Source organism: Metopolophium dirhodum, chromosome 1, assembly GCF_019925205.1.
Source record: "Metopolophium dirhodum isolate CAU chromosome 1, ASM1992520v1, whole genome shotgun sequence".
Classification (NCBI taxonomy): Eukaryota; Metazoa; Arthropoda; class Insecta; order Hemiptera; family Aphididae; genus Metopolophium; species Metopolophium dirhodum.
The window spans coordinates 124799895-124827161 of record NC_083560.1 but is presented as its reverse complement, the minus strand read 5'-3'; the positions used below and the strand labels follow the sequence as shown (position 1 = coordinate 124827161).

The 27267-nt window shown below is 36.8% G+C and overlaps 1 protein-coding gene across 1 annotated transcript; it reads left to right on the top strand.

Moving 5' to 3' along the window:
• Positions 1 to 4252: 4252 nt before the first annotated feature.
• LOC132934839 (putative mediator of RNA polymerase II transcription subunit 26) lies at positions 4253 to 22745 on the top strand. The gene is made up of 3 exons (XM_061001222.1): positions 4253 to 4740; positions 18268 to 18890; positions 19421 to 22745. Exons 2-3 carry the CDS (start codon positions 18276 to 18278, stop codon positions 20720 to 20722), a joined length of 1917 nt encoding a protein of 638 aa, XP_060857205.1. The 5' UTR covers positions 4253 to 4740; positions 18268 to 18275; the 3' UTR covers positions 20723 to 22745.
• Positions 22746 to 27267: the final 4522 nt, after the last annotated feature.

The following is a 27267-nucleotide window of genomic DNA, read 5'->3' as shown; positions in this document are numbered from 1 at the left end:
TAATATAATATAGTTACAGTAGATATTTATAGATATTATGTCGAAAGTCAATAGGTATCTCTAATTTTTCTTAATCTCATACTCAATATTGAAATCTCATTGAAATAATAAATTACCAATACAACTCGATATCTCTAACTTTTTTCTGTAGTTCCCTTTAAGCTTTGATATAACGAGAGCTTACTATAATATGTACATAGAGTTTGTTAACTCACCTCTAACGCACCAGTCTCCCCTATATCAGCATATTGGTCGAATATTTACACCATGGTGTGATTACATAATAATTATTATCCGCACTTCATAGTCCAGTGGCGTAGATGGTAGAGGGATTTTTAAATATTTTATTAACTGTAGCAGTTGTAAACTATAGTTAGGAAGAACGTAAAAACGTACATTCATGTACATCTTAATGGATTAATTAGAGCCAACATAAACAAAAAAAGAGCAATAAAGTTTACAGAAGTTGAAGTTTAACAAACATTTTCAAATACTTCATATAAACGTCTGAAATCATTATATTATACTGGACACAACAAAATTACAATTTTATTAATTAATTGCCCATTATTTTTATGATAAAAATTAGTTTTTAAATATAATTTTGTGTATTTATATTTTACCTTTCATATTAGTATAGGTACCTATAAGAACCGAGAAAGCTCCTACTTTATTTTTCAAGGCTAATCTTGTTAGTTGTATGGTAATCTTTAATTTTCTGGAGCCCCTTTCTCCCATTTAAAAATGCTGTGTACTCTACTGCCCTAATATTTTAATAGCACATTTAACACGTGCATAACATTATATTATCATGAATATTTAACGGAATTTAACGAGCCGAATTTAAAAATATATTTACATAAATTGGGCAAATGCTCAAATCTATAATATTATATTATAATATATGTATTACACGATAATACTTGTATACAATAAAGCCAAATAATACATGTAAGACGTATACGATTCAATAATCGCGAACGCTCATCATAATACTAATACTGCACTAACACTACTGCAGCAGTCGAGATTTCCAAAAATAATGATAATTAGTAAAAAGGTTATGGATGGCGAGTCGGGTCATTCTATACATATAGGGTATTCGTAATATTTGGTGTTACAATACGCCAGTGGCAGGTTCACAGTTTAAAAAAGAATTATGAAAAATTAAGTTATAATCTCAGACCAACTCCCACACATATTTAATATAGCACTATTGTGTAATACCTAGCTGTATGTATGGTAGCACCGTTACATTCTTCGTGTGCCTGGACACGTGTTATTATTGTAGTGGTAATTAATGGTAATAATACATAAAATATTGTTTTCAAATGTTTGGTTGGCGTGAAGCGTGAAGTTGGACCGCCACGATATGTATATAATAATCAGTCGAGCTGATGGTACTATGCTGTGTCGCTTACTTTCGCGTACCCCATATTATATTATATCAAGGCGACTTATGGTCCAAAATGTCTACTGCTGGACAATTGCACATGTGGCAAGTTATTGAATATTAACTTTAGACTTGTTGACAAATATAACGTTATTATAACATTTGCAAGCCCTGGTTATTACTGATGATACTATGATATTATATTATGCGATTTCGGTATAGGTAATAAATCGTTGTTAGCCACGAACTGCAGTGCAGAAGATACATATTATATATACATCAGACAAACTAAAAGGCTCGATGATCGAAGTCGAATGCCAAAAAACGTACTTACCATGCATACAGTTAAGTACATACGTAGGTATAGGTATACATATGGAATACCTACACAGCAATTAATATGTGCTTATATTATCATTATTATTTTAACAATTGGATTTACATGTTTTTCAATGGAAAATTATACTGAACCATTTTTAAAATGGAATTTATATCCATTTTTAATGCATCTTCAATCGAATGAAAAATATTTAATTAGTAGAGGGTTTGATATTTCTTAAGATAGCTTTATGACTATATATTATTTTGTAAAAATGCAGGCGTATCGTTTATACATTTAATTTGTATATCATCATGTTTTAAACTTTTACTTTTGAGAGTTATACTCGTATTGCCTAACAACTAGTATATAAAAAGATGCAACATATACATTTTACTCGTTTTTCGAGTTTGATATTTCGATATATTTTTAAAAATAATAATATATTACATAGTAACACAACTTAAATAACTATAATAACGTATAAGCATACTCAAATCCAAAATAAAATATGAAATTGCAGTAGCTATAACTATTGTATGTTATTAGGATAGATAACCTAAATATGATTATAATAATATATTATAATATTATACAATACGTATAGGCGCATAGCACATTGCAATGTACTTGTAGGAAATATACTTACCTGTACCTACTATACTATGGTACCTATATACTAATATTATAATAGTATACGTGTTGTAAGTGGCAACTGTTTACAATGAATTATTATTCATCACAGCTATAATGTATGTATTGTAATTAATTTTAAGCCCAACAGAATCTAGCTCACTAGCGTCTTTAACGCGCCTGGACTACATTACGGTTATTATCTTCATATAAATTGGCTGCAGCCCGTGGATAACGTCACATTGTACAACTGTATAGCGCATATAAAATAGACCAAACGCGAGAGCAACGTCTTTATGCTATTCACTTCTCCCATGTGTATTAAAATATGAATTTTGGAATATTCCAAGTGCAAAAACTACTCAGGTCATGCTCCGCATAATATTATAAATTTCTAACATACAATATAATTACTGTAACTAGATAATATAATATATAATAATAGAATTTAATATTGTATCGAATGTTATATTATGGGGAGTTTCCGTCTTCCGATCACCACCTACACCTTGTCATCAAGTAAATCTGATATTCTAACGAAATAATAAAATCAATAATTTCTTACATTTCTCTCTCCCTATAGGTACATCAGCCCCAATAGTTTTACAAATGCAGTTATGACCCACAGGTATTGACCTCGTTTACATAACATATATAAACAGCACGGCGTATACGCCCTGCTACTATCGATACTACCTATATAATATTTCGTGCCGTCTAAATTTTAAATAGGCCAGAGACGTATTCCACGTTTAGGTATACCAGAAATATATAAGAAGCAATCGGACCATTTTTAAATGTTAATTGTATATAAATAAATCTAATATTTTGTTTGAAAAAAATCTAAATGTAAATCATTTAATTCGTTAGCTGACAATATTGTAGTCGATGATCAATTTAGCAACAGTGTCCCCGTGTAGCCCATATAATAGGACTTATATAATATAATATATGTGCCGTTGCTCTCGACTTTTCCTCCCGTCGATCCGGAGAGGTCCTGTCGGCGTGTTTTCAACTGCTGATAGCAATAATTTCGAATCTCGTCTATCCGACTTTGTACTTTGGGCTACTACGAGAAAAATAATATGGAACGAATCAGCTGGCTTCTTTACGGCGTATACACGGAGTTTGGGAAACTTTTTTGATTATATTTTGTTCGTATTTTTGTATCGATACATCGGACATAGATTTTGATATTATGAAAAAAAATAAAAAATAAATATTATTCTAATATAATATTGTACAGTGACTTATAATTTTTGGCCGAGGCACCTGCCCAAATTATAATATGAGCGACCGTCAAAAGAATAAAATAAAATAAAATAAAATACGCGAGGCGGTCGGCCGGTCGGACTCTCAAACAATCTATACGGGAAAACGGTGAAATATTATTAAAATATTATCGGTTTTTCGCAATGTCCACAACGCACACCCAATAATAATTATTAACCAAAAATCACCTAACAATAATTATTATAATAATGTACAATATTGTGCACGACGTGTGTCGTTATTTTTGCAAACGCATTGTTACCGGCGCAATCGTTGGCGTGGCGCGCGGACGGACGCCGGGCCGGGCCGCGCGGCCACTGCCGCGGACACGCGTGACGCGTCCACCGGCCGCCGCCGCGCGCCGTCATCGCGCGTAGCCGTCGGTGGGTGGGTGGGGGGGGGGGGGGGGGGGCGAAGCAGTTTGGCGGGAGGACTCGCGGGTCTCCCCACCGAGTGCCGACCGGCGGCGTGCATCGTACCGTACGCGCGGAGGCGGCGTCATACCACAACAACGATAATAATATATTATAGTACAAGTAATAGTAATAGTAATAGTAATAATATTATAGTGATATGGTAATAGTAATAGTAATAATAATAATAATAATAATATAATCGCAGCGGCAGCGGCGACGCGGCAACCGGCAGCAGTCGCTTCCGTCGCGTCCGCCCAGCAAGTACTGTCGCGACACGGCGCAAACCGCTGTTACATTTATTTTTTCAATATTGTTATTTTTCGTTCCGTTTCGCGCGGTGCCGTCCGTCAGTGTGTATTCATTATCCGTCCGCGATCGCATTCACGACGCTCGCTCGTTCGCCACACCGGTCGACGGTTATAATATTTTATTATTATTATAAAATATAATAATATTATTATCGAACGATATTATTATTTTTCCGACTCCGATACGCGACGACGAAATACCGACTAATATTGTTATTGACATTTTATTTTTAAAATATATTAATTGGTCGACGACGGGGCAGTTTCACTCGCAGGTCGCGGAAAAACAAAACGTTTTCACGATTTTTTTTTTTCGACTCGTACGCGAGCGCCACCACACATGGATAACGCTCCTTCCTGAACGCCGCCGACAGCAAGCGCGCCGCACACAGGCCAATCGTGAGTATTACAAATTTTATTTTATTTTGTTCTTTCACCGCACCAAAAATTGTCATTAAATTGTATCGACGCTTTGCGTTTCCTTCCGTCGTTGCCGTCGTCGTAAAGTTCTCAAAAAAAAAAAAAAATTGTTCCACCCGCAACAGTATTGCTCTTTTCACGCCGCGATCGGCACCTCCGTGACACCACTCATCCGCGCGCCGTTCTCGCTGTCGCGACTGCAGCCCCAGCATTCAAATCTCCACGCGCCCGAGACAATACGCGAGATGTTAGTAACCAATACAAACTGTCAACTTAGTATTAGCATCTTGTCGTTGTTGCAACTATACTCGCGATTTGGCTGGGTTGGTGTAGATATCCGATATAATATTATAATTCATATTATTACACTTTAATAAAATGAGTGTGTGACACGCGAAAATAAAATGAGAACACAGCGACGATTAATAATAAATTATGTTTCGCGTACTCGCGTTTAATTATTATTATATTAAATTGCGAGTGGTTTACGGTGAAAAAATCGTAATAAATTTGTATCGTGTTATAACATCAGAGAAAAAAAATACCTAACCTATGAAACGATTGTGTTCGAAAACTTTTTACGTATTATTATTTCGCACCCCATACCCGAGTAACGAGCGTGACTTAAAAAAAAAATTGCTAGCGACGCGACATCGGTCGTCCCGTAATGTTCTCAAATACAATTTTTCCATTACCAATAGGTACAATATACAATAGTTTATTGTAATTGCATGCAAGTTTAGCAAAAACTCTATTATATTATGTAATATAAATTTATCTATACCTGAAGTGGTTATTTTTATTTTATAGTAGGTATTGTATAAAGTTTATTTTTTAGTTAATTATTAAACATTATATTATGTTATTGTAAATCACTTGGCGATAATTGTTATTTATAAAATATAAGTATAAACTAATATGAGTATGTATTTAGTGTACGAATGGGTTTACATAATTTTTTCGTAATCTCGTCAAATAAGACAATGTTCACTTCATTCGAGTTCATTCTTCAAACGCGCTAATAATTTTTTTTTTTTATCGCGTTAAATGTTTTATAAATAGATAGGTAATAACGTAAATATAGCGTACCTAGGTAGGCACTTGAAAAATGTAGAAAATATTTTCGCAACAGATATGGTATCAAATATTACGACTCCCAATCCACCGAAAATTGAATTTATGTGTTCAGTCGAATTCTGCTGTGGATTGGGTTCATCGTACTTTTTGTCATAATGCAATTATAGTTCAAGGTTGCTGCCAAGAAGTAATCAGCGTACTTTGTTTTTAATGAACGTGTGGACCAAAACGGTTTTCGCAATGAATCGAAGTATATTATGCACGCCCGTTAGTCGTCACAAAGAACCTAACAATATTATGTTGGCCGCTAATTTCTTTTTTCTGCCTTTCTCAAGTATCGCGTGCGTAAGGTGTATTTTGTTTCCTCGGCATTCAAGTTCCTCGGAATTTCCGTGATGCGATAATGAAATAATCGTTTTAACAGAATCGCATACAATTATTGGCACATAATATTATGCATTTTTACTGTGAAAAAATTTTTATTTTCGAAAATTTAGATTTTTACCATTTACCATTTATTTACCTATGCAGTTACGAGTGTCAGAGTATTAATATATAGGAGAGATGACTTGAATACGTTCGATCGGTTCGGAGCACATACTCAGAGATAAATAGTGAAGATAGTATAAAATATATAATACAAAAAGTAGGTAGGTATACGCCAACGACCTTATGTATATACATATTATAAAACGTTAAAGAATAGATATTAAAGTGAATTTAGATTTTAAACACTTATAGTATTATCCGAATTCGTTACAACACGAAAACATTATTATTGTTTCTATTTTACGATTGTGTTAAGTTGTTATAAAAGATATTTTTTAGAACGGATTTAAAAATTGTTTCCGTAAACAAAGTATTCCCAGGTATAAGAATAGTATTGAAGAGTAATAGTATAAGTCCTACATTATAGGTAAAATATTATAATGTTGTTTGTCTTGCAGTTCACACGTGGTATAAAACATATTATAAATGATTTCATTAATAACACATTAAATACAGGCGTCTTAAAAAATAATTATGATTATAATGAAAAACAAATATCGTTAACCGTGCATTTAACCGATTAAGTGATTTATTTGTAGAACGTTTGTATTGTATCCGTTCTCCCGTTGTTTGCGGTTGTTAATACAACGATATAAAATAGCTAATTTTAATGTTTTTCGATAATTGCCCATAATTATATTATAATTGTATAAAATTCAATAATACTGAGTACTTTTCGAGCTGAATGATAGTTAAATAAAAATTGCTTTCGAGAATTCACAAAAAACATAGTATAATGTTAATTTAATGACTAATGAGTGCAGGCGATGTATATTTTTTGCCCAAGAGAATTCAAACTTATAATACAGCAACAGCCGTTACCCACCGCTAACGACTACCTCTATCGCTATTAATTTCGGATTTCAGTGATTTCAGTATAATACCTATATTATAATATAATACCTTTTCATCATCTCGCGTGTGAGTATTTTACTTGACTATGTCTGAGAATAGTGCACGGTTTTTATTTTTAAATATATCTACCGACATTAGTTAAAAAAAGAAACGGTTCATTGTTGGTAGGCCAATACATTGTGTGCTCCGCCGAAATGATTATCTAGTTTGTTGGCGTCCTCTCGGGACGATGAAAACTTTTTTTTTTAGCCAAACACGTATCAGTAATTATTCAGTTGCATGACGCTTTTGTCAACAGTGTAAAATAAAAACGCATAATACATACTCAACTGAAATTAGCATCATAATAGTAAACACAATATTACAGATTTTTTTTTTTTAACTTACCAATAGTCACGAAACGAAAATATTGATCATAATAATATTATGTCAATGGTATATGTTTATATAATATTATACAGTATACATCACGTATACATAATATTTAAATGTTCAATCGTTAGAATAGATTATTTAAAACGTGGGTAGCAAAAATGTGTAGCTTATTATTATAACATACGCGCCACAATAATACCTGTATAATATAATAATATAGTAGTTCATACAGCGGCCTAAATTGATTGCCAACGCGACCATGGTCGTGGTCGTCAACGAAACTTAATATCGATACGTTTGATTCGGCCGATTCGGGTACTTAGGTGTACTACCCAGATATAACCACTACAACTGTAGGTCATCATCGCCATAATATATCCGCGTGTTATCAATTCGCAGACTTTTCGGTCGTGGTTTTGCAGACAGCTACTCGTGTAACTGTATACTCCACATCGTTATAATAATAATATTATTAAATGTATCGTTTTACGTTTATTGTTTATGACAATTATATATGTCTATTGCGCGTGTACTTGCAGTACCTGTGTATTATGTAGGGCGTCGTACTAGTGCAATATGTACATAGGTACCAATGTACCAGCTATAATAATAGAAACAGAAATAATAATAGTAATATAATGATATAGTATACTGTGGGTCATTACCCCCGGGGGCGAAAACCGTCGAGACGTTGTTCCAAATACACAATATAATATAGGTATTAATATAATGTTTATGAGTTATAACATAATATCACATATATTACATATTATTATTACCTATAATATATTATTATATTATGGTACACGCCACCGTAGTCGGTCGGCATATTGACACAGTGACGGTGATTGCGTTCGGAAAAAAAAAAACAATTCCCCGTCACGGTAAGACACCGCGAATCCGGGCCATTTCGATAATATTGAGTGCGAAACGATATTATTATTGTATCGTATCGTAATACAGCGCTATCGTAACGATTTTTATGTCGGTCATCGCCGCAGCTACAAGTACACCCGAGACGTCGAAATAATAATATAATATTTTAATATTCTACGAGTAGTTACGCACATTACCACGACCTACCTATTCGATTATATTATATTTTTCTTTGTTTCTTTCGGGTTGGAAATACAGGTATTGTGCTATACCAAAGATAGGTGGTATAATCATGGATAGGAAATGCCATAAACTAGATGAGGCACTGCAGCTGCATAACGGCGGCCAACTGAGGCCAACACTATATCTATCTAACAGTACTATCATGGTCAATGATGGTTACCGTGACACGATAACTCACCTCAGCTTCTTAAAATGCAATCACAATGCAAATAGTATGTAGCCGATGGACAATGAACTTCTATTCCCATATTGTTTATGGGTATAATAATACAGTATTAACACAGTCACACGACACACGGCGGTGGTGCCTGATTACGCGGTGTCGAAACAATGAGAAGAAAAATCTAATAACTAGGTATAGTCCACCCATGTATTATAATATATTTATGAAGTAAATATATGTATATATAGGCACTTAACTATTATAATAATACATGGGACACGGGTTTTACGAGCGTGGGTCTAGCGCGGGATTCTATTCGTACCTACCGTTTTCCGTAATACTGTTATTATTTTATAATTTTTTATCTGTTCGATCCCACTCGGAAACCGTTACGCAATTATTATTCCGATGTAATTATGCCGTGAAATTCCTTCGTAATTATCGCATGTTCGAGTACACCATGACAAAAATAGAATACTCGATAGTGTACAATATTATAATATATGCTTACACAATTTTATATTCAACTGTATTATATACAATATGATACTCGTTCAGGTGGGTATAATGCTCGGATACAGTGTTTTGTGTTTTTATATAGACCCCGTTGAAGGTTACTGAGAAATGTTCTCTACCGATCGATGTTGTACGATCAAAAAAACGTAATTATTATAATTTTGCGGTGCCGTGTTTCCATTGTGCAAGACCGGCAAATCTGCTATAATATTTAACAATCATAGGATTCACGTAGATAGAGAATTATAATTGTGTATTTATTCCAACACACTTCCAAGCGTTAACAATATAGAATATAAAAAAAATGTATAGGTAGTACCTAATAACACTAATAATAATAAAAATTATACCTGGCGTAGAATAAAATGTGTTCATCACATTCGCTGTTCTCTACTTGTCAGTTATTAAAAACATCTCATAGAAAATTAGTATATTATATTTAATGTAAGGTTATTCAAATAAATAATGAATTTATTATAATATTACAAGAGTAAAAATCAATTAGATTAAAATATGTTTTCTTGCCCAATATTTTTATCAAGGCATGTGAACTAATCAAAAAAAAAAAAAATAACAGTGTAGATAAAAAAATATAACGAATGTGTTACAAAATAAACCAACATCAATATCGGGCGACAGGCGCCCGTTGTACTTTGTAATTTGTAGGTACGAATAAACATTGTTTTGCTGACTGTACGATTTCGGAGCCATACTACGATGTTCCCATTTTTAAAATCAAAATGTAGGTATATCATTTGATGACGCGCTGTGATTTTAGATGATAGTCAGTGGTCGTGTACGTGTCTATCGGAGAGGTGGGTACTGGGTGGGTGTGGGTGTTGTTGAAAATCGGGACCGGGTCGGACGACCATCGCAATAAACCAGAAACAAAATTAAAAACACATAGTACGGGAAACCAGCGATTTAAATCGCACGAAATTCTCACAGTTGGCTGCAGGTATAAACACGAATCATCTCACAGAATCCGCTAGTGCCGCGGTGTATCGTATTCAACTTGCGTAGAATTTCCATAACATGTTAAATCACCATTGTGACGTAGGTACACGGTGTACAACGCAAGTCGTCGGTAAAACAACTACCTACCTACTCCGTAGTGGGAAAAATGTAAAAAAAAAAAAAAAAAACAGGTGGTGCGGATAAAAATAAATAAACGTCACTCACGTCGTTTCGCCCATTGTAAATATATCATCTATAAATAGACCCGTCGGCCGAACATTGGACATTACACGTCACGACTGAATTGGCGGGTACGATTTCATCAGCGGCGGCACAGACCGCGGCGTTAAAAAAGTTAATTTAAAGTTTTTCCGCGATAATATTATTATTTCGTTTTTACCGTCTCGAACCGGTTGCAAAAAAACCGTATGTGTACGTGCACCGGACGAGAGGCTCGATTCGGGCTGGGTTGTGTATTTTTGGTGTGTGACGATCTGCCGATTCACTTCCGAACGGCGAGACCGGAAGCAGCCGGATCGGGCCGGCGCTTAAGTCGGACCGATGATGAATGGTTTGTTATTACCCGTAACGAAATAGGTACCTACGTGAAATGTAGTACAGTAGAGCACGTTGGGAATCGGAGCGCGGAAATAGAACGGAACGGCCGCCGTGTCTCGTTCCGGTTTTGTTCTCTTCTTAATAATTCGTCTTTCCCCGTCGCCCTATTAGACAGGCGTCTTATTGTGGTGCGGATAATAGGCATGCACTATGCACACTCGCCGCCGCTTCCTTCGATTTAATAACATAATAATAATATTGTGACTATATTCTATTTCCGCGGTCGTTATAACCGGCGGGCGGACCGAGCTCGTGCTACATTACGAATAATACGACGGCGATAACGGGATCGAAACGATAGTAAAATTATATTTTAAGTCGCCCAGAACGATCATTAGGTTTTGCAGGGTTTCCACTACTTAGAGTTGGTGCTATTGAAATCATGGTATCACCGTTTTCCATGTAAACCGTGTGGTTAACACGTTACCGCATCGTATATCAAAATATAGTTGAAAACTACTTCAGCGTGTAGTTAAGTGGCCGCTGTCAATGGCTATATTCTAATAGCAGTTTTACCTAGGAACAACATGTTTTAATTAGGCGAATAAGAAGACAATTCCGAGCACCGACCTGCACATGGTGATCGGCGATAGCGGAATAGTACCATATGTATGTGTTGTGTTCCGTACTATATCTAAAACACGTAGGTAACACAATATTGGTAACGCATTTGTTCAACTCTATACTCTGTCGAATATATTGTGGCAACTCTTTTATAATGCTATTGTCGCACGATCGCACAATTATTATACCACTTACCACTATTAACGTGACATGACCAGTACGGTTATAAATTATTATTGTTAAAAGGTATATTGCAATTGAATATCTACGTAACGCCACCCTTAAGGTCAATATTTATATCGGCAGACCGACCATGCGTTACGTAATGTCGATAAAAATGTATTAATGATATTATGTTATCATTCCGTCTTAACAATAAATGTAGATCCCAACATATCAAACTGTATTGTTGTGTAGACCAGTGGTAAAACAAAATAACCCATAAGCAACCTAAAATCAACCCACCACATATATAATATATTATTACGTCCTATTTAGGTAATAAGAATTTTTTTTAACCTTTTTAACTAATTTTTAAACATTTTTCTTATTGTTTTCACTTTTTTTATTGAACTGCCACACATTGCTATTTTAAAAAAAAAATCGATTAACAGCCGATTCTCAACTTTATTGTGTCGTCCATAATTTGACATTTCGTGTTAAGATACCAGTGTTTTAATTGGCTGAACGCTCTGGTTATCTTTATACCGCATGCTACCAGGTGTTAGCACAAAGTAGAAAAATATTTAACTTGTCGTCGTGCGGTTACAGTGGTCAAATGGTTATCGATTACATTGCTGATAAATCGTTTATAGCATGAAATAGGTTACGCTCGCTAACATCTAATCAGGTTCTAAATATTATGACGTGTATGCAAAGATAATATTGTGATCAAAATATTAAACAACACAACAATTTATGAACGACGCACGGTATTGAGTGTAAAGGCACCTTAATACTATACGCGGGTAACCCCATCATAGTCAGTGGCGCCAAAGTTTTCGAAATGCGGTCGGGAAATTCCAAAACTTCGCAGCCTCAATGCCTTAATTAATATTTAATATAGAGGTGCCCCACATATTTTATTCACGATCGTGGCTCAAATATTATACTCATGCTCGTTATACATGCACATTTTTCAAAAAAGAGGTCGAGCCACGGCCCGCGACGACGTCAGCACGGACTTTGGCGCCATCGACCATATAGTGTTATAATGATTATTGTTATACCGCGTAACAGGTATCCGCGGTTGTCGGGGGATCGGCGTCCACTGGAGGGGGTAACGGTTCTCGCGATTTCGGCGCGCACGCGTAACCGGGCATACACACGCACGCGTTCGGGGGCCAAGTGGACGACCGCGTGCCAAAGGCCGGCGCATAAAAATATTCGCCGAGCTAAAAATGAAAAAAAAATGCATGTATACATATATATTATATATATAGTTTAGAGTGATAAACATAAATAACTAGTCTGCGACAACGACCACGACGACTGTGGTGTTACTGCACACTGTTAAATAACAATCGCGCGCGTTGACAACACGTCGTATAATATTATGACATACGTATTATATCGAACGCGGCGCATCGTTATGCAAAACAAATAAATAGGTGACAATAATAATAATAGTAATAATAATAATATGATAACACTAACGAAAAGAAACGATCATCGGCGAGGATGGTCCAAGAAAAAAAAAATTACCCAAATTCGATTTCGGCACAACCGTCAAGACATTTTGTACGAAAATCGTTTCGTACAACGTAATGATTAATAATATTATATAACATAATACTACTAATAATATTATATTAATACAAAGTAGTATAAACTTCACCTTGAGGGTGAAGGCCAAGACGGTCGGTGCGAGTTGGCCTACAAGATCCCACACAATGATAATGATAATAATATTATACGGTCGCGTATTATCTTCGGCGCGCGCGAAATGATGAAAAAAAAACACACACAACAGCACGCCCAACACGACTACGACTACGACGACGATTATCTCATAATAGTAATAATAGTAATAATAATAAAAATAATAATAATGTAATAGTAATGTATACGCGCCGAGCACTTGCATTGACGTCGGCTGCGGCAGCGGCGTTTGGCAGTGCATAATATTTTATTTTATTTCGTTTATTTATTTAATTTTCTATCTCTCTCTCTCTCTCTCTCTGTGCGTTTTGCTCAACCCGAGTCGTGTGTAACACGTCCAAGGCCGACGAGTTTTTTACGACGCGTAAAATTCGCGCACAATGTCATCGGACGATTTCAAAACGTATACTACAAGCATAATGATGCGTGCGTGCACGATATTATTACATAAACCCGCGTAATGCGTTTCATTGTGTTTGGTATAATAATAATATTATGTATCGTTACATTTGGCCCCGCCCGGTGGACACCGTGGCCATTGGATTATTGTATTTCGTACTCCTAAAATCCCAAGTATTATCGGATGGATAAGCGGAAATCCGTCAAGATTTCGGGGGGAGGGGGCGCTTACATTTCAAATATCAACGTTAGCCACGGGGGAGGGGGGCTTCGCTCTCACACAATTTAAGCCTGAAACTTTTTTTTTGGGGGGGGGGGTTTATCCTGTGGATATTATAGTTACTGATGGGCCTATCCCGATGTTTATCCGTTGTATATACCTATAATAAAAAACATTATCCTACTTGAGACGTACGTCATTATTTTGCGCTCGTCGTTGTTATTATTACCATCAATATTCGGTGCACTCGGCGTGTCGTGTGTGTGCTTTCTTGCGAGACACACGCGACAGTAACAGAACACACCTGTTGATTTCATTTGACACATTAAACAAAAACCAGTAACGATTGTTAAATATTATAATATTATAATATTATCGACATCGGAAGGGTGGAGAAAGAAAAAGGAAAAATAAAATGTGAATAAAATTGCGCAAGGCGGCAACTGTAACTGTTGTATATAAACAGTAATAATATTACATTAAATATTAATATAATTTATAGTGATAAGGCACACCCTCAAGCCGAGGTAAGCCGCGGGGTCGACGTCCAACGCGTTCGTTACAACATCGTTAATGTGATGTCGATATTATTATTATTATTATTATCAATAGCACCATAACAATAATAATATGATTCTGATATTAATGTTATTATTATGCATTCTAATATTGTAATTATAACGGGGACATGCTTAAATTTCGAAGTCGTAGCCGCGATTACCTACCGGTTCATAAGCGTGCGCACGGAGTTGGCTGTTGACTTTGAACTTTTTTCTATTTTTTCGGGTTACACGATTATAATAGATATTTCTGTATATAATATGTAATACAATATACATTATGATTTATCAGGCGTTAATATAATGTTGTAGGTATATTATTATAATAGCAGTAAAAGTGATATTTATCAAGTGTAAATAATTATATTATAATATATTTATATGATATTATTATAATTATAATATACTTAATATAATTAATGTTTCAGAAAAAAATACCCTATTTATAAAAATATAATTATTACAATATAATATCCTACATGTCTTTGGTATGGGAGTGTGTGAACACTGATCACTACATTATAATATTATGATGTATAGTAAATTAGACATCAGTAAAATTTGGTTTATTTCGTGTTACATATTGTGCAGCGATCGTAATATTATGTGATCAATGTAATATCTTATACATTTCTATGTAGGTTGTCAAAGTTAGGTTAGTGAATGCAGTGATTAAAAAACGTTATCCCCTCGGTTCCTCCTCAACAGTTGCTGGGACAGCGAACTCGAATCTGTACTTTTAGAAGAACGTGATTATGGTGATATGGACTCGTCGATGTGGTGCAGTGAAAAGTCGCAGTTGCCGGTATGGCCTATTTGCATAAAACGTCCTTTAATATAACTACTAAAGGCGACAGCCGACAAGACACTCGTCGATATTATTGTCGCGTGTGTTTATAATATTTTAATTAGGTCGATTTATTTATGAGCCCGCGTTTATGCGTAGTCTCGCGCGCCGGCCGAAACGTTTCGTGGAAAACGGGGAGCGAGGTAAAGGAAAATTACGATAAAAAAAAATTCTAGGACATTAGCGAAATAATATTTTAATAATATATTATTGTAATAACATATTATTAACATCGTCGTTGTGTATAATATTACGAAACGGTGACAACAGCTACACACAGCTTTGGATGACTCCGACTACTGCAACTACTGCTCGACCGTATTTTCATTCGCCGCCGACGCTTTAATATTAATTTACTATTATTATTATTACCTATGTACAAACAATTAATTACGATAATAAAAATATTATGTGCAAACGCGAGCGACGAGTCGCACACGACGGCGAAGCCTAGACATTATAATATAATAATAACGTAATAATAATTAATAAATATTATGATGATGTGGGTAGTAGGTACAACTATCTACTGACTATTGGTATTCGGGACGATTACGACCGATTGTAATGTAGACGTGTACCAACAATAATTACGTTATTTGTAATTGTTTGTTGTTATATTTATTATTTATTACGTGTTATTTATTACTAGTTATTACTACTCTACTAAAATACTAAAAAGATTCGTCGACAATATTATACATTGACATACCTACACGCCACGTTGTGCAGATCACGACCATGACTGTCGCTGGCAGACGTCTTTTCATTAATTAATCATTATTATTCGGTAAACTTAACCTAAAATAGTAATAATAACATTAAGGTTTGTTATCTTTACAATTATTGTTTTACACAAAATGTTTCGTTTGGTCAGACGGTCGACGGATTTGATGTTTGGACGCGGCCACAATATGTTTTTCTAAATTTTCAAGTCCAAGCACTGCCTGTTAGATATATTTACGATCTACGAGTATTGTTATTAATTTCGAAAAGATTATTTATTTTTTTGTAACATAACACATGCACACAAAATCAATACAAAGATGATCGACCGATGTCCGTAATGTAGAAAAAAATATTTTTTTGGAAATCGAGTTATCAGTGGTGTTGAACTCTCATCTATTCATCAACGGCTGTCATATACTAATAATTATCATAAACGGCCGTGTACTTTTCAAATTGGTGCTCCCTTCTATGGTGCCATCGTACGTGAATCGCGTCACGTTCGGTGTTTATGTTTTAACTATTATAGGTATAATATTATTGATGTAGAAAAACCAAAAAAAAAACCGATATCGTATATGAATAATTGATGAATGATACGCGTAAGTCGAAATGGAGTCGTGCCGGGAAGCAGCTGCGGACTATAGTGGGTACGCTGACGTTAGCTGACAGCTATTCGTTTAAGTTTTAGTCGATCCTTGGATCAGTATAACTATAATAATATCTTAGCGCCAGTGCCAGTCATCGCGTACGTAATAATATTATGATGGCATATGTTATTATATTGTGATCGATACGAGTTTCGTCCGTCGCTCGATAACGCGTTTTTACGTCACAACGATCCATACGGCCGGCATTCACCTCGACGGTGTTTTCAAAAGGTCAAATTAATAAAATTTATACTAGCCATTATTGTATAACATCACGTCGCGTGCAACTACGGCGATTGTAAATGTGGTCCGCTCGCCTTTTACCAAACTGGTTGGCCGCGCGTATACTGCAGGTGCAGAGTCTTGCCTTTAACCAACTACCTACCTACCTTTTACTGCTGCAGGGAAAATTATATAACAGCAATACATTTCGCGATACCGTGTAAATATAGGAAAAAATATTCGCCGAACGGAACCAGTGTTAAGACATCGTCGGATATCGTAAACGGGCGACCTTGCTCGGTTTATTATTGTATTTCCTCGATCTCGCCGTCCTTGGCCGGTCCGGCGATTTATATAACATTATGTATAATGTTATACGCGTCATTACTTATTATTGTGTTATAACACGACGACCGTATAGAAGTTAGCAGTGCTACATATTAATACGTAACATCGACGGGTAATACGAATGTGGTCACCTCGGTTGTTACCTCGGCGCACAGCGCAGCAACATCACTGGCCGTAATAAACGTTGGTAGAATTTATTGCAGACATCGAATTTTTCGATTCCGTCCGTTTAGGATTCCAACGATCGGTCCCCTTTTCCGACGCCTCCCCGGGAGCGTGTTTAGTAGTCAGGTGTGTGGAAGGGAGAGGGGAGAATATTGTAGTAATTTTTTTACCGTGGCACGTGTCTGTTGCGAAACAGTAGCTTCGGAATTCCACCGCCGCCGCTGCATTAACGATGTTTCTCTCAAGGTTACCGACACGTATACTCGTGCTCCGATACAACCATTAGCATAACACAAAATAATACATGTTTTACACAGCGTCACAGAATTTCCCAAACCATATTCGTAATCGTCGTCGTCGTTAGGTTTTACGGCACTAAATCCCATCCCCTGCTGAAATTCAGCACAAATAATTCTACGGAAACGGCTGGTCTGAAGGTTTTCACGAATTACGAGTCACCAAGGTTAGGGAGGTGTATTCTGGGAACTCCCATAATTGATTCCTTTTTCGCCCAGTTGATATATAGGAATTAATAATATTACATAATATGAGAACCACGTGCATCCAAATGGGGACGTAGTCTCCTCCTCCCATCTAGCAAACTGTATGAGCCCATAACACAGGCGTAATACCGGAAAAACGTTTCAGATATCAATACAGATTGTATTAATGTATTACGTGTTTTTGTGTTAAAGGTTGAGAAATGGTAGCTGACACGGCCAACAGTTATCATCATCAACAGAAAACTCAGCAGCAGCAGCCGCAGCAACTAAACCAACAGCAGCATCAGCAACAGCAGCAGCAGCATCACCATCAGCAACAGCAACAAAAACTCCACCAACAACAGCAGCAGCAACTTCACCAAATCCACCTGCAACGCCAACAACAACAACAACAGCAGGAGCAAAACAGTGGCGGAGCCATGCCACAGTATTGTAGCGACATGGAACAGTCGGGTGGTCCCGGGAGCATGAGGTATGACGATTCTGTATCACCCGGACCAGAATCGCCAGGACCTGGCGAACCATACCCACCCGGGTTCGACCTCACCGCGCATCTGCAGCACAAGGAGTTTTTTGCGCAGCGTAAACAGCGTGAGTTTATACCGGATAATAAGAAAGATGAGAGCTACTGGGACCGGAGGAGGCGGAATAACGAGGCGGCCAAACGATCCCGCGAAAAGAGACGTTTCAACGACATGATCCTCGAACAGCGGGTGGTCGAACTCAGCAAGGAGAACCACGTGCTCAAGGCCCAACTCTCAGCCATTAAGGACAAGTTCGGCATCAGTGGCGAGGCTGTGGTCAGCGTTGAACAGGTAATAATTCGATCATCATTGCACATAATGTTTTGGGTTAGGTCCTGTTTGCGTTAATACAAATCGTTTCATGAGGTATTTACGCAAACTTACCGCACTATAATAGTTATTTTGCGATCAAAATACATAATATTCTAGGAATGTGGTGTAGGATCATGATTGTATGGGCAAGTGTGAAGGGTAGTATTATACAACGCTATTAGTTGTTTACGATGAGGCGATGTGTTTGCACCGTTCTCTCGGTCTTATTTTTCTCACTGAACTTTTCAAAAACCATATACTTAACACTTGAGTATTACACTCAAACGAGTGAACAGCTTGCTTGCATCCACATGGGTCGCACATGTTCCAAAATTTAACTAAACGCGCACAATAAACTAAAATGGTTTCGAAAGATTACGAATATAATGATCCATCAATCGTCATTGGTTTCGATCCCACCCCATCCAAAAAAAAACACTTCCTGCGCGTAGAAATATACCCAAATAATTTGACGTACTAACGATGGTTTTTCTTTTGTCCACGCCCAGGTTATGGCTTCTTTGCCTACAAACGAACAAGTGTTGAGCATCACGAAACGCCCGAAACTTTCTACGTCGTCTTCGTCCTCGTCGGTGGGTTACTCTCAGAACGGGTCCGGTCCCATACCCACATCGGTCATCCACCAGCCCGTGCAGTCGACCACGCCCAAAATGAACGGCTCGTACTATGGCGGCGCACAGTCCGACTGCGACAGCCCTGTCGACCAACACCAACTCCAGCAACAACAGCAGCAACAGCAACAGCACCAGCACCAGCAGCAGCAGGGTGACCGAAACCTGCCGATGTCCGTGGCCGCCGCAGCCGTGGCCGCCGCGGCCCAGGCCGGGTACCCGCCGTACCCGTTTGCGCCCGTTCTGCCACCACTGCAGCCACCGTCCTTCGAGGCGGCTGCCAACAGCGTGCTGAACCTCAGCCGCCGGCCACCGTCTCCGTACGAGCTGAGCAGCGGAAGTGGTGACGACACATCGTCGTCTTGCGTGCCCATATCGCTGGCATTCGTGGCCGCGGCTGCTGCCGCAGCGGCCGGTGGAGTCGTCGGACCGGGCGGCGCGTTGGTCGGAAACAACAACAACCAGAATAACAACAATCACCACCATCAGCACCGACACCGGCACCACTTTAACGGCAACGGCATGATGGCCATGATGACCGGTGGTGGCGGCGGAGGTATACCGATCGCGGTCCTCAACAATAACAACAACAACGTCTCCATGGTCCACGGCAACGACAACAACGCTGCGGGCATCATCGGTGGCGTCAACGGCAACAACATCGCTGCGATCGTCAACAGCGGCGGTGGAGGCAACGGTGGCGGCAACTGTCTGCCACACAAGCTCCGTCACAAGACGCACTTGGGTGACAAGGACGTGGCGGCCACAGCGTTGCTGTCGCTGCAGGCCATCAAGCAGGAACCCGGAAGCAGCCGGGCCAGTCCACCGTGGGATGCGGAGGGAAGCAGCGACGAGCGCGACTCTGGCATTAGCCTTGGCGTCGAATGGGGCGTCCGGCCTTCGTCCGCTTCGGTAGCCGCGTGCCCGACGGCCGCCTCGGTGGCCGCGCCCCGTGCCGCCGCCATGCAGTCACCGGCCGCCGCCACGATGGGTGGCGAGCCGGCCGACGGTGCCGTGCACGCGACCGCCCCGACGGCCGCGGCCGCTGCCGACGACACCAGACTCAAGTCCGAGGTGGCCCGGCTAGCGTCCGAGGTGGCCACCCTCAAGAACATGCTGTCGTCCAGGAAGTCGGCCACCGCGGCACCGGCCCAGTCCACCACCGTTGCGGTCAACTAATCGCGGCGGCAGGCTATGACCACGGATACAATAATTTTGTTATTCGTTATCGCGATCCACTGGTATTTTGTTTGTTATACGTTCGCACGCGAATCCATACATAGGTAAATTATTATTATTTTTTTTTTTTATGAATATTATTTTTATTATTATTATTATTATTTTTATTATTATATATTATTATCATCATTGTTATTATTAAAAGCTATGGTAGTTTTGACGATGTTTCGTAAATCAATCGAACACGTTTTCGTCGCCCACCGAATGTCTTATTATAATATCATAATAATATGTGTGTAATATAAAATAGATGATATTATTATAATGTTATTATTGTTATAATATCGTATCTCGAAAAAAAAAAATGATTATTGTTTTTTTTTTTTTGTTTTTTTTTGCTTTCTTAACGACGAGCGCACCACACTCGATGATCGAGGGTTAGGTACTTGTCGGGGGTGGGTGAGTGAAATCATAAACGCTGCGTAAAAATCTAAAGACGAATTTTTTTCCCTCGTCCATCAGTGCAGTCGATCGTCGGATAATTTAATATTATAACGTGTAAATAAACTTGTAACAATAATACATATTATACGTATTAAATACGTACGGGGCGGTTCTTCATGATAATATAATAATATTATAATATAACGGCGACACAAACTTGCAGTGAACCGCGACCGTGAGAGAATCGCCCTGTACGTACACTATATATAATATACATAATATATATTATATTGGTGTATGTGTGTGTGTTTGTATAATGTATAAAGTATATTATAACGCAATTTTTTTTTTTTTTTAAATATATACGTTACGCCAAAAACATTCTAACGGACGGGGGCAATATGGCAGGCGAGGATGTTGCTATTTAGCTAAATATTATTATTTTTCTTCAGTCGTGTGTGCGGTGTGCCGCATATGCGAAAGCGACCGACCGCGGTGTATTATATAGACCTAACATGTAGGACGCCTATCTGCAATCATGCAAAACAAAACGTTCTTTTCACCACCAGCCGTCGCGATTGCAAATTAAAATATTATTACCTACACTATCATGGCGGACGAGATTATGTTTAAAGTCGAATTTCCGTTACTGCAGTGAGCTTGTCGGAATCGAACCACAACAGATCTGCGGGAATAAGCAATTTGACCGTTTTTTTTTTTTTGAATACGATTAGAAAATGGAAAAAAAAAACGCCTCGAGAGGACCCCCTCCCCCCCTTTTTCTAATCTTTGGAAACCTCTGCCCCCGACTCGTACGGCGGTCTCGAATAAAATATATCTGTGATAAACGTTCGAACGCGTACCTGTTGCCGTCGTTCGGTTTTTGTGTTTTTGGTGTATTTTTACGCGTGTCGATAAACGCCGCCGACACCGTAAAATAATAGATAATATTATATTTTACATAGTAAAATTGTAATTATTATTATGATTAATATAATGTAGACATAATAACGAGAAGGAAAGCATATTATACAATATTGTAATATTACTTTATCGTTTTGCGTTTGCGTTGCAATATCGAATATTTTTAATAATATTATGCTTAGCATACAATAATATTATATTGCAATTTTATTATATTGCGCGAACTCGCGTGTTATTGTCTAAGAATATTACAATACAATGATATTTTATTTATTAATTTATTTGTACGATCACTATATAATATTATTATTATTATGATTTTTATTAATATTATTATTCATCGTCATGAAACTTATATTCTGTAATAAATTATTTATAATCGTAAGTTTTTATTTTTTAAACTTGTACAATGCAAAAGTTTATGTTTTTTAATATTATGACGCATAACATGCGTATATATTATTACTATGATTTAACAACCTGTACATAATATTATAATTTTTATTATTACATAATACTATAAGATTGTTATTGTTTTCTACTATCTATATATTATTATTATTATTATTATTATTATATTATAAAAAATATCCATATTATTGTAATAATATATAATAATACATGAAATATATTATATAATATATTTATCATCAAACGCGGTTGTATTATTATTGTGCAGAGTGCGAGGTAAAAAAAAAAATTCAAACACATATACATAATATTATTTTTGTATATTATATACATACATCCATATACGTAAAATACGACGGAGTGTACAGTTTTTCGACATCGCCGTTTTCCCTCCCCTCCCACCACCCCCCCCACCACCCTCGCGACTACCTCGAGCGACGCCGACCGACTTATTCAGCACGTTCGCTCACCACACTGTCGCGAGCATTATAGTAATAATAATAACATAGTCTCTTGCGAACATAATATTATAAAAAAAAAAAACCCGTTTTAACGGGTCTCGGCGAATATATCGCCGTTGTCTTGCAGCGGTTTTTTTTTCCTTCTAAATTTTATATTATTACGTTTTGTTCGCCCCTCGTGGTCGTTATTGAATACCGCCGGGAGACGCTCGACCACGTCGTAAAATTATATCGTATAGGCACCCAGAAATAAATGAATTTTTTCCTTGTCAACACGGTCGTACACGGTTTCCGAGCTCCCCGAGCACGCATTTGTACCGATACACAGCAGTCGTCGTACTGTCTTATCAGTGTTATCGTACGGTTGTACGGATAATAATATTATATTATGTAATAAATTATTGTACGTGACACTTCGACCATCGTAGACCGGCCGAGTGAATAATAATTACTCAAATCGGATTGGCCGGTGGTAGTAAAACTTTAAATTATTATTATTATAATATACGGGGTGATCCACAGAGCCAAGTCCACACGATTTTTTTTCCACATATAATAAAGCAGTTATCTGATTTTTGACATTTTCAATATATACCTATACTTAAAGACAATTATTGTTTTACGAAACATTAGATTGTTTGTACAATTTAACAGCGAGTATGCACTCCCGTGGCGTCCTGCAGTCGATACAAACTTGTTTTTTTCCAAACTCTTTAATAAACGGTACCCAGTAAAAATATCAAATATTCGAAAATACGGGTTTTAAGTATGTATACCTATATTTTCAAATTCGAAAAATCTTATGTGTTTGGTGAATCGCCCTGTACAACTGCGTACGTGCATCGGTCACTCGGTCACATAGAGACCTTTTAATCGCGACGTCTATCTCGGCTTAAGGCGCACAATAATAGCGATATAGGCAGGGCCGATCTATGAGGTGTATCAATTTTTTTTTCCACAGTTTTTCGTCAATTTCATTTCGCCATCCACGCGAGCAACTATAGTTACTTACAGTAATTGGTCGTAGGGAGGCGTCGTCGTCGGTTCGTTTTTGAGTAACGTAAATACCTACCTATTCCAAACAAATATAATATTATACGGACCGGCTATACTACAGCTGCTGGTAACCGTACGAGTCTCCAACTGGTTTCAAACGACACAAAATAAATATCTATGCGATAAACGAATGTTCATATAATCGGCTCAACGGGTTCAAAAAAAAAGAAAAAAAGTTTTGAAATGGAGAACAATTTTATAAATTATAATTTTTATTTTACGCAAATATATACGCAAATGAAGCTCATTGGCCGAATTCAATCGACTGCGATCAAATAGTATAATACCATAATGACATGATATACCTATAAGCACTGAAGGTAGGCATTAAAAAAAAAAAAAAAAATTAAACGTGAATAATAATTTTAACAGTTTATAAATTATTTATATATTGAAACTATTATACACCTATCTATTATTAGATGAAATTATATCTAAAATTCTTTCGATGCATAGAAACATTATTAAACGTGATTTGTAACACAATTACACGTAAGCTATATATCTTGAAAGTTGACTTAAGCTATTATTGGTAAATAAATATTTTCGAGTTCAGTAAAGGTAAGTACTTATTATATTTTTAGCTATTATTGTTTCTTTTAAAACGTCAAAATGTTTTTAACTATTGGCAGTTCTCAATTGGATAATACTGCAGTTTTTGGCTGTATAATATATTATAGTCGTATCTGACTGAATTATATTAATTAATACAAAACAAAAAATTCAAACATTTTTATATTATATTATCAGTGGTAGATAGTCTTATGAGGGCACCGTGTACATGAAGAGCCGAACATGTGTCAACTTCGGTCTTAGTCTCAGTAAAACTCATGATGACGTCTATTATAGAGGAATATACATTTGTCTTACTGCAGTAGGTACCAGCTACCTATATTATTCAAGACTTGAAACAAATTATAGACAATTTAGGGAAATATAAAACTAATAAATTGTTACACTTTAGATGCATTTCCCTGGCACCCCCACCTCAGAATTTTGGATTCAAACCAAGGGCTTTCGTTTGTGCTACGTTTGTGCCGGATTGTGCTCGAATTTCATCGTTTGTGCTGCAACCCTTCTAAAGTTATAAGGGATAATGATTGGGGGTGCCAGCGAAACGACTGCACCCCCACCTCAGAATTTCGGATTCAAACCAAGGGCTTTCGTTTGTGCTACGTTTGTGCTGGATTGTGCTCGAATTTAATCATTTGTGCTGCAACCCTTCTAAAGTTATAAGGGATAATGATTGGGGGTGCCAGCGAAACGACTGCACCCCCACCTCAGAGTTTTCAAATATAAATTATGCCATTCGTTTGTGCTACGTTTGTGCTGGTTTGTGCTCGAATTTTATCGTTTGTGCTGCAAACCCTAATGAGCTAGAATGGATCTTTAGTGGGGGTGCCAGCGAAACGGCTGCACCCCCACCTCCAAATTTTTGAATTTAAATTATGCCATTCGTTTGTGCTACGTTTGTGCTGGATTGTTCTCGAGTTTCATCGTTTGTGCTACAACCCCTAATGAACTACAGGGGATCATTAGTAGGAGGGGGTGGTATGGAGCCATAATGCAACCACAATTCAAAATATTGGTTCTCCAAATATGAGCCAATCTTTAGTAGTTTGCTACTGATATCCTGTACCATACAGTACTCTACTACTTCCGGAGTTATCCTTATAAATTTAATTAGGTGGTTGTAAAGACGAGCCGACACCCCCCATATTGAATTAATTGGTAAAAATGATCCATATATGTCATTAGTTATTTCTCGTAGTTTTTACGTTCAAATAACTTACTTGCATGAGTTTGATTTTAAAATTTACGTAATCGTAATAATTATTGTGAAAATTAAAATTCTCAAATGTACGTTTTTATCTTGCAAAACTATTAGAAATAACTAAATGGCGTACATAGATCATTTTTACTTTTACCGAAAAAATACGTATCCCTAACTGTTGAATCAAAGACCAAAACGAAACAATTTTAAAAAAAGTTAACCAAGGAAATACGTAATACGCGTGATTAAATCACTCAAAAATCAAAATAGACTTTAAAATTTAATAAAACACTTAGGTAAAGATATTTAACTATTTTTTTAAATTATGTAGTAAATAGTAATAAAATATATTGGCTTCAATAAATTTAATATTAAAATTAATTGATATTATATAAGTAGCTACCTTAGTTACCTTATTAAACTTGTGTAGGTACCTATAATACTAGGTAGTATAGGTACCTATAATTCACAAAGCACCTACTTATGTACATGTACATTGTACACATTATATAAAACTTCACTGTTAATATTTATTATTATATAGTAAGCACTAAGCAGTATAACAGTATAGTACAATAATTGTAAGGTACAATAAATTATATTATACAATAAACAATATTATTTACTTATACTTTACGTTACACCTAACGTTTTATATAAATAGTTGCAAAACATCAATGGACAATTTGTGCAGGTTATAATATAAACTTTTATTTTATAATACTTACCTATGGTATTATACTGTAAAGTTTTTTCCTTGCCCAAGCCTAAAGTGATAACATTTTTAATTTTCATTAACAAACGTAGATTTTTTAAGACATAGCCACATAGGTATACAGGTCTGAAGCTATCTATGTGTTTTATTTTATCCTGATACGTGAGTTATAACTTACAAGACTTGTAATACAAGTTACAACTCACAATTCATTGTTTTTTAATATTATTGGATTTTTAATCATCATCAATTTATTCGCCTCTGAACTTAATACTGTCTGTTGAATAATCTTGGCACAGTTACTTAGATTTTGGGCGCGGCGAACCGTTTTAGTAGTCGATGTTATAGAAGTCTTTGCTCCGGATCGATGGGTACCCAGATCAAGGTTATCCGACTTTTAGTTCGGGAGCTATGATTTTTCGTATGTCTTTGTACTTGGAAAATTACGTAGTTACGTGGTTTTTGGATTTTGAGTTTTCGTTTGATCATTACGAAACTCAAGATTCCGGTATTATGGCATACAACGATTTAAAAAGGGTTTATGGTCGAAGTGCGTACGACCATTATTTCGCCCGTAATCAGGGTGGAAAAAAGTTGAAAACGCATTGAGTGATTTTTCGTATACCCATACGTTTTCTTATGTTTACGTCCAACTAATGTTTTGAGTAATAATTATTTTGAACTTTTCGTATTTATTTATTTAATGTTTTACCCTTAGGTCCGCGCTGTTAGTGTGTTTGATTTTTTAGTCCCAAGTCGT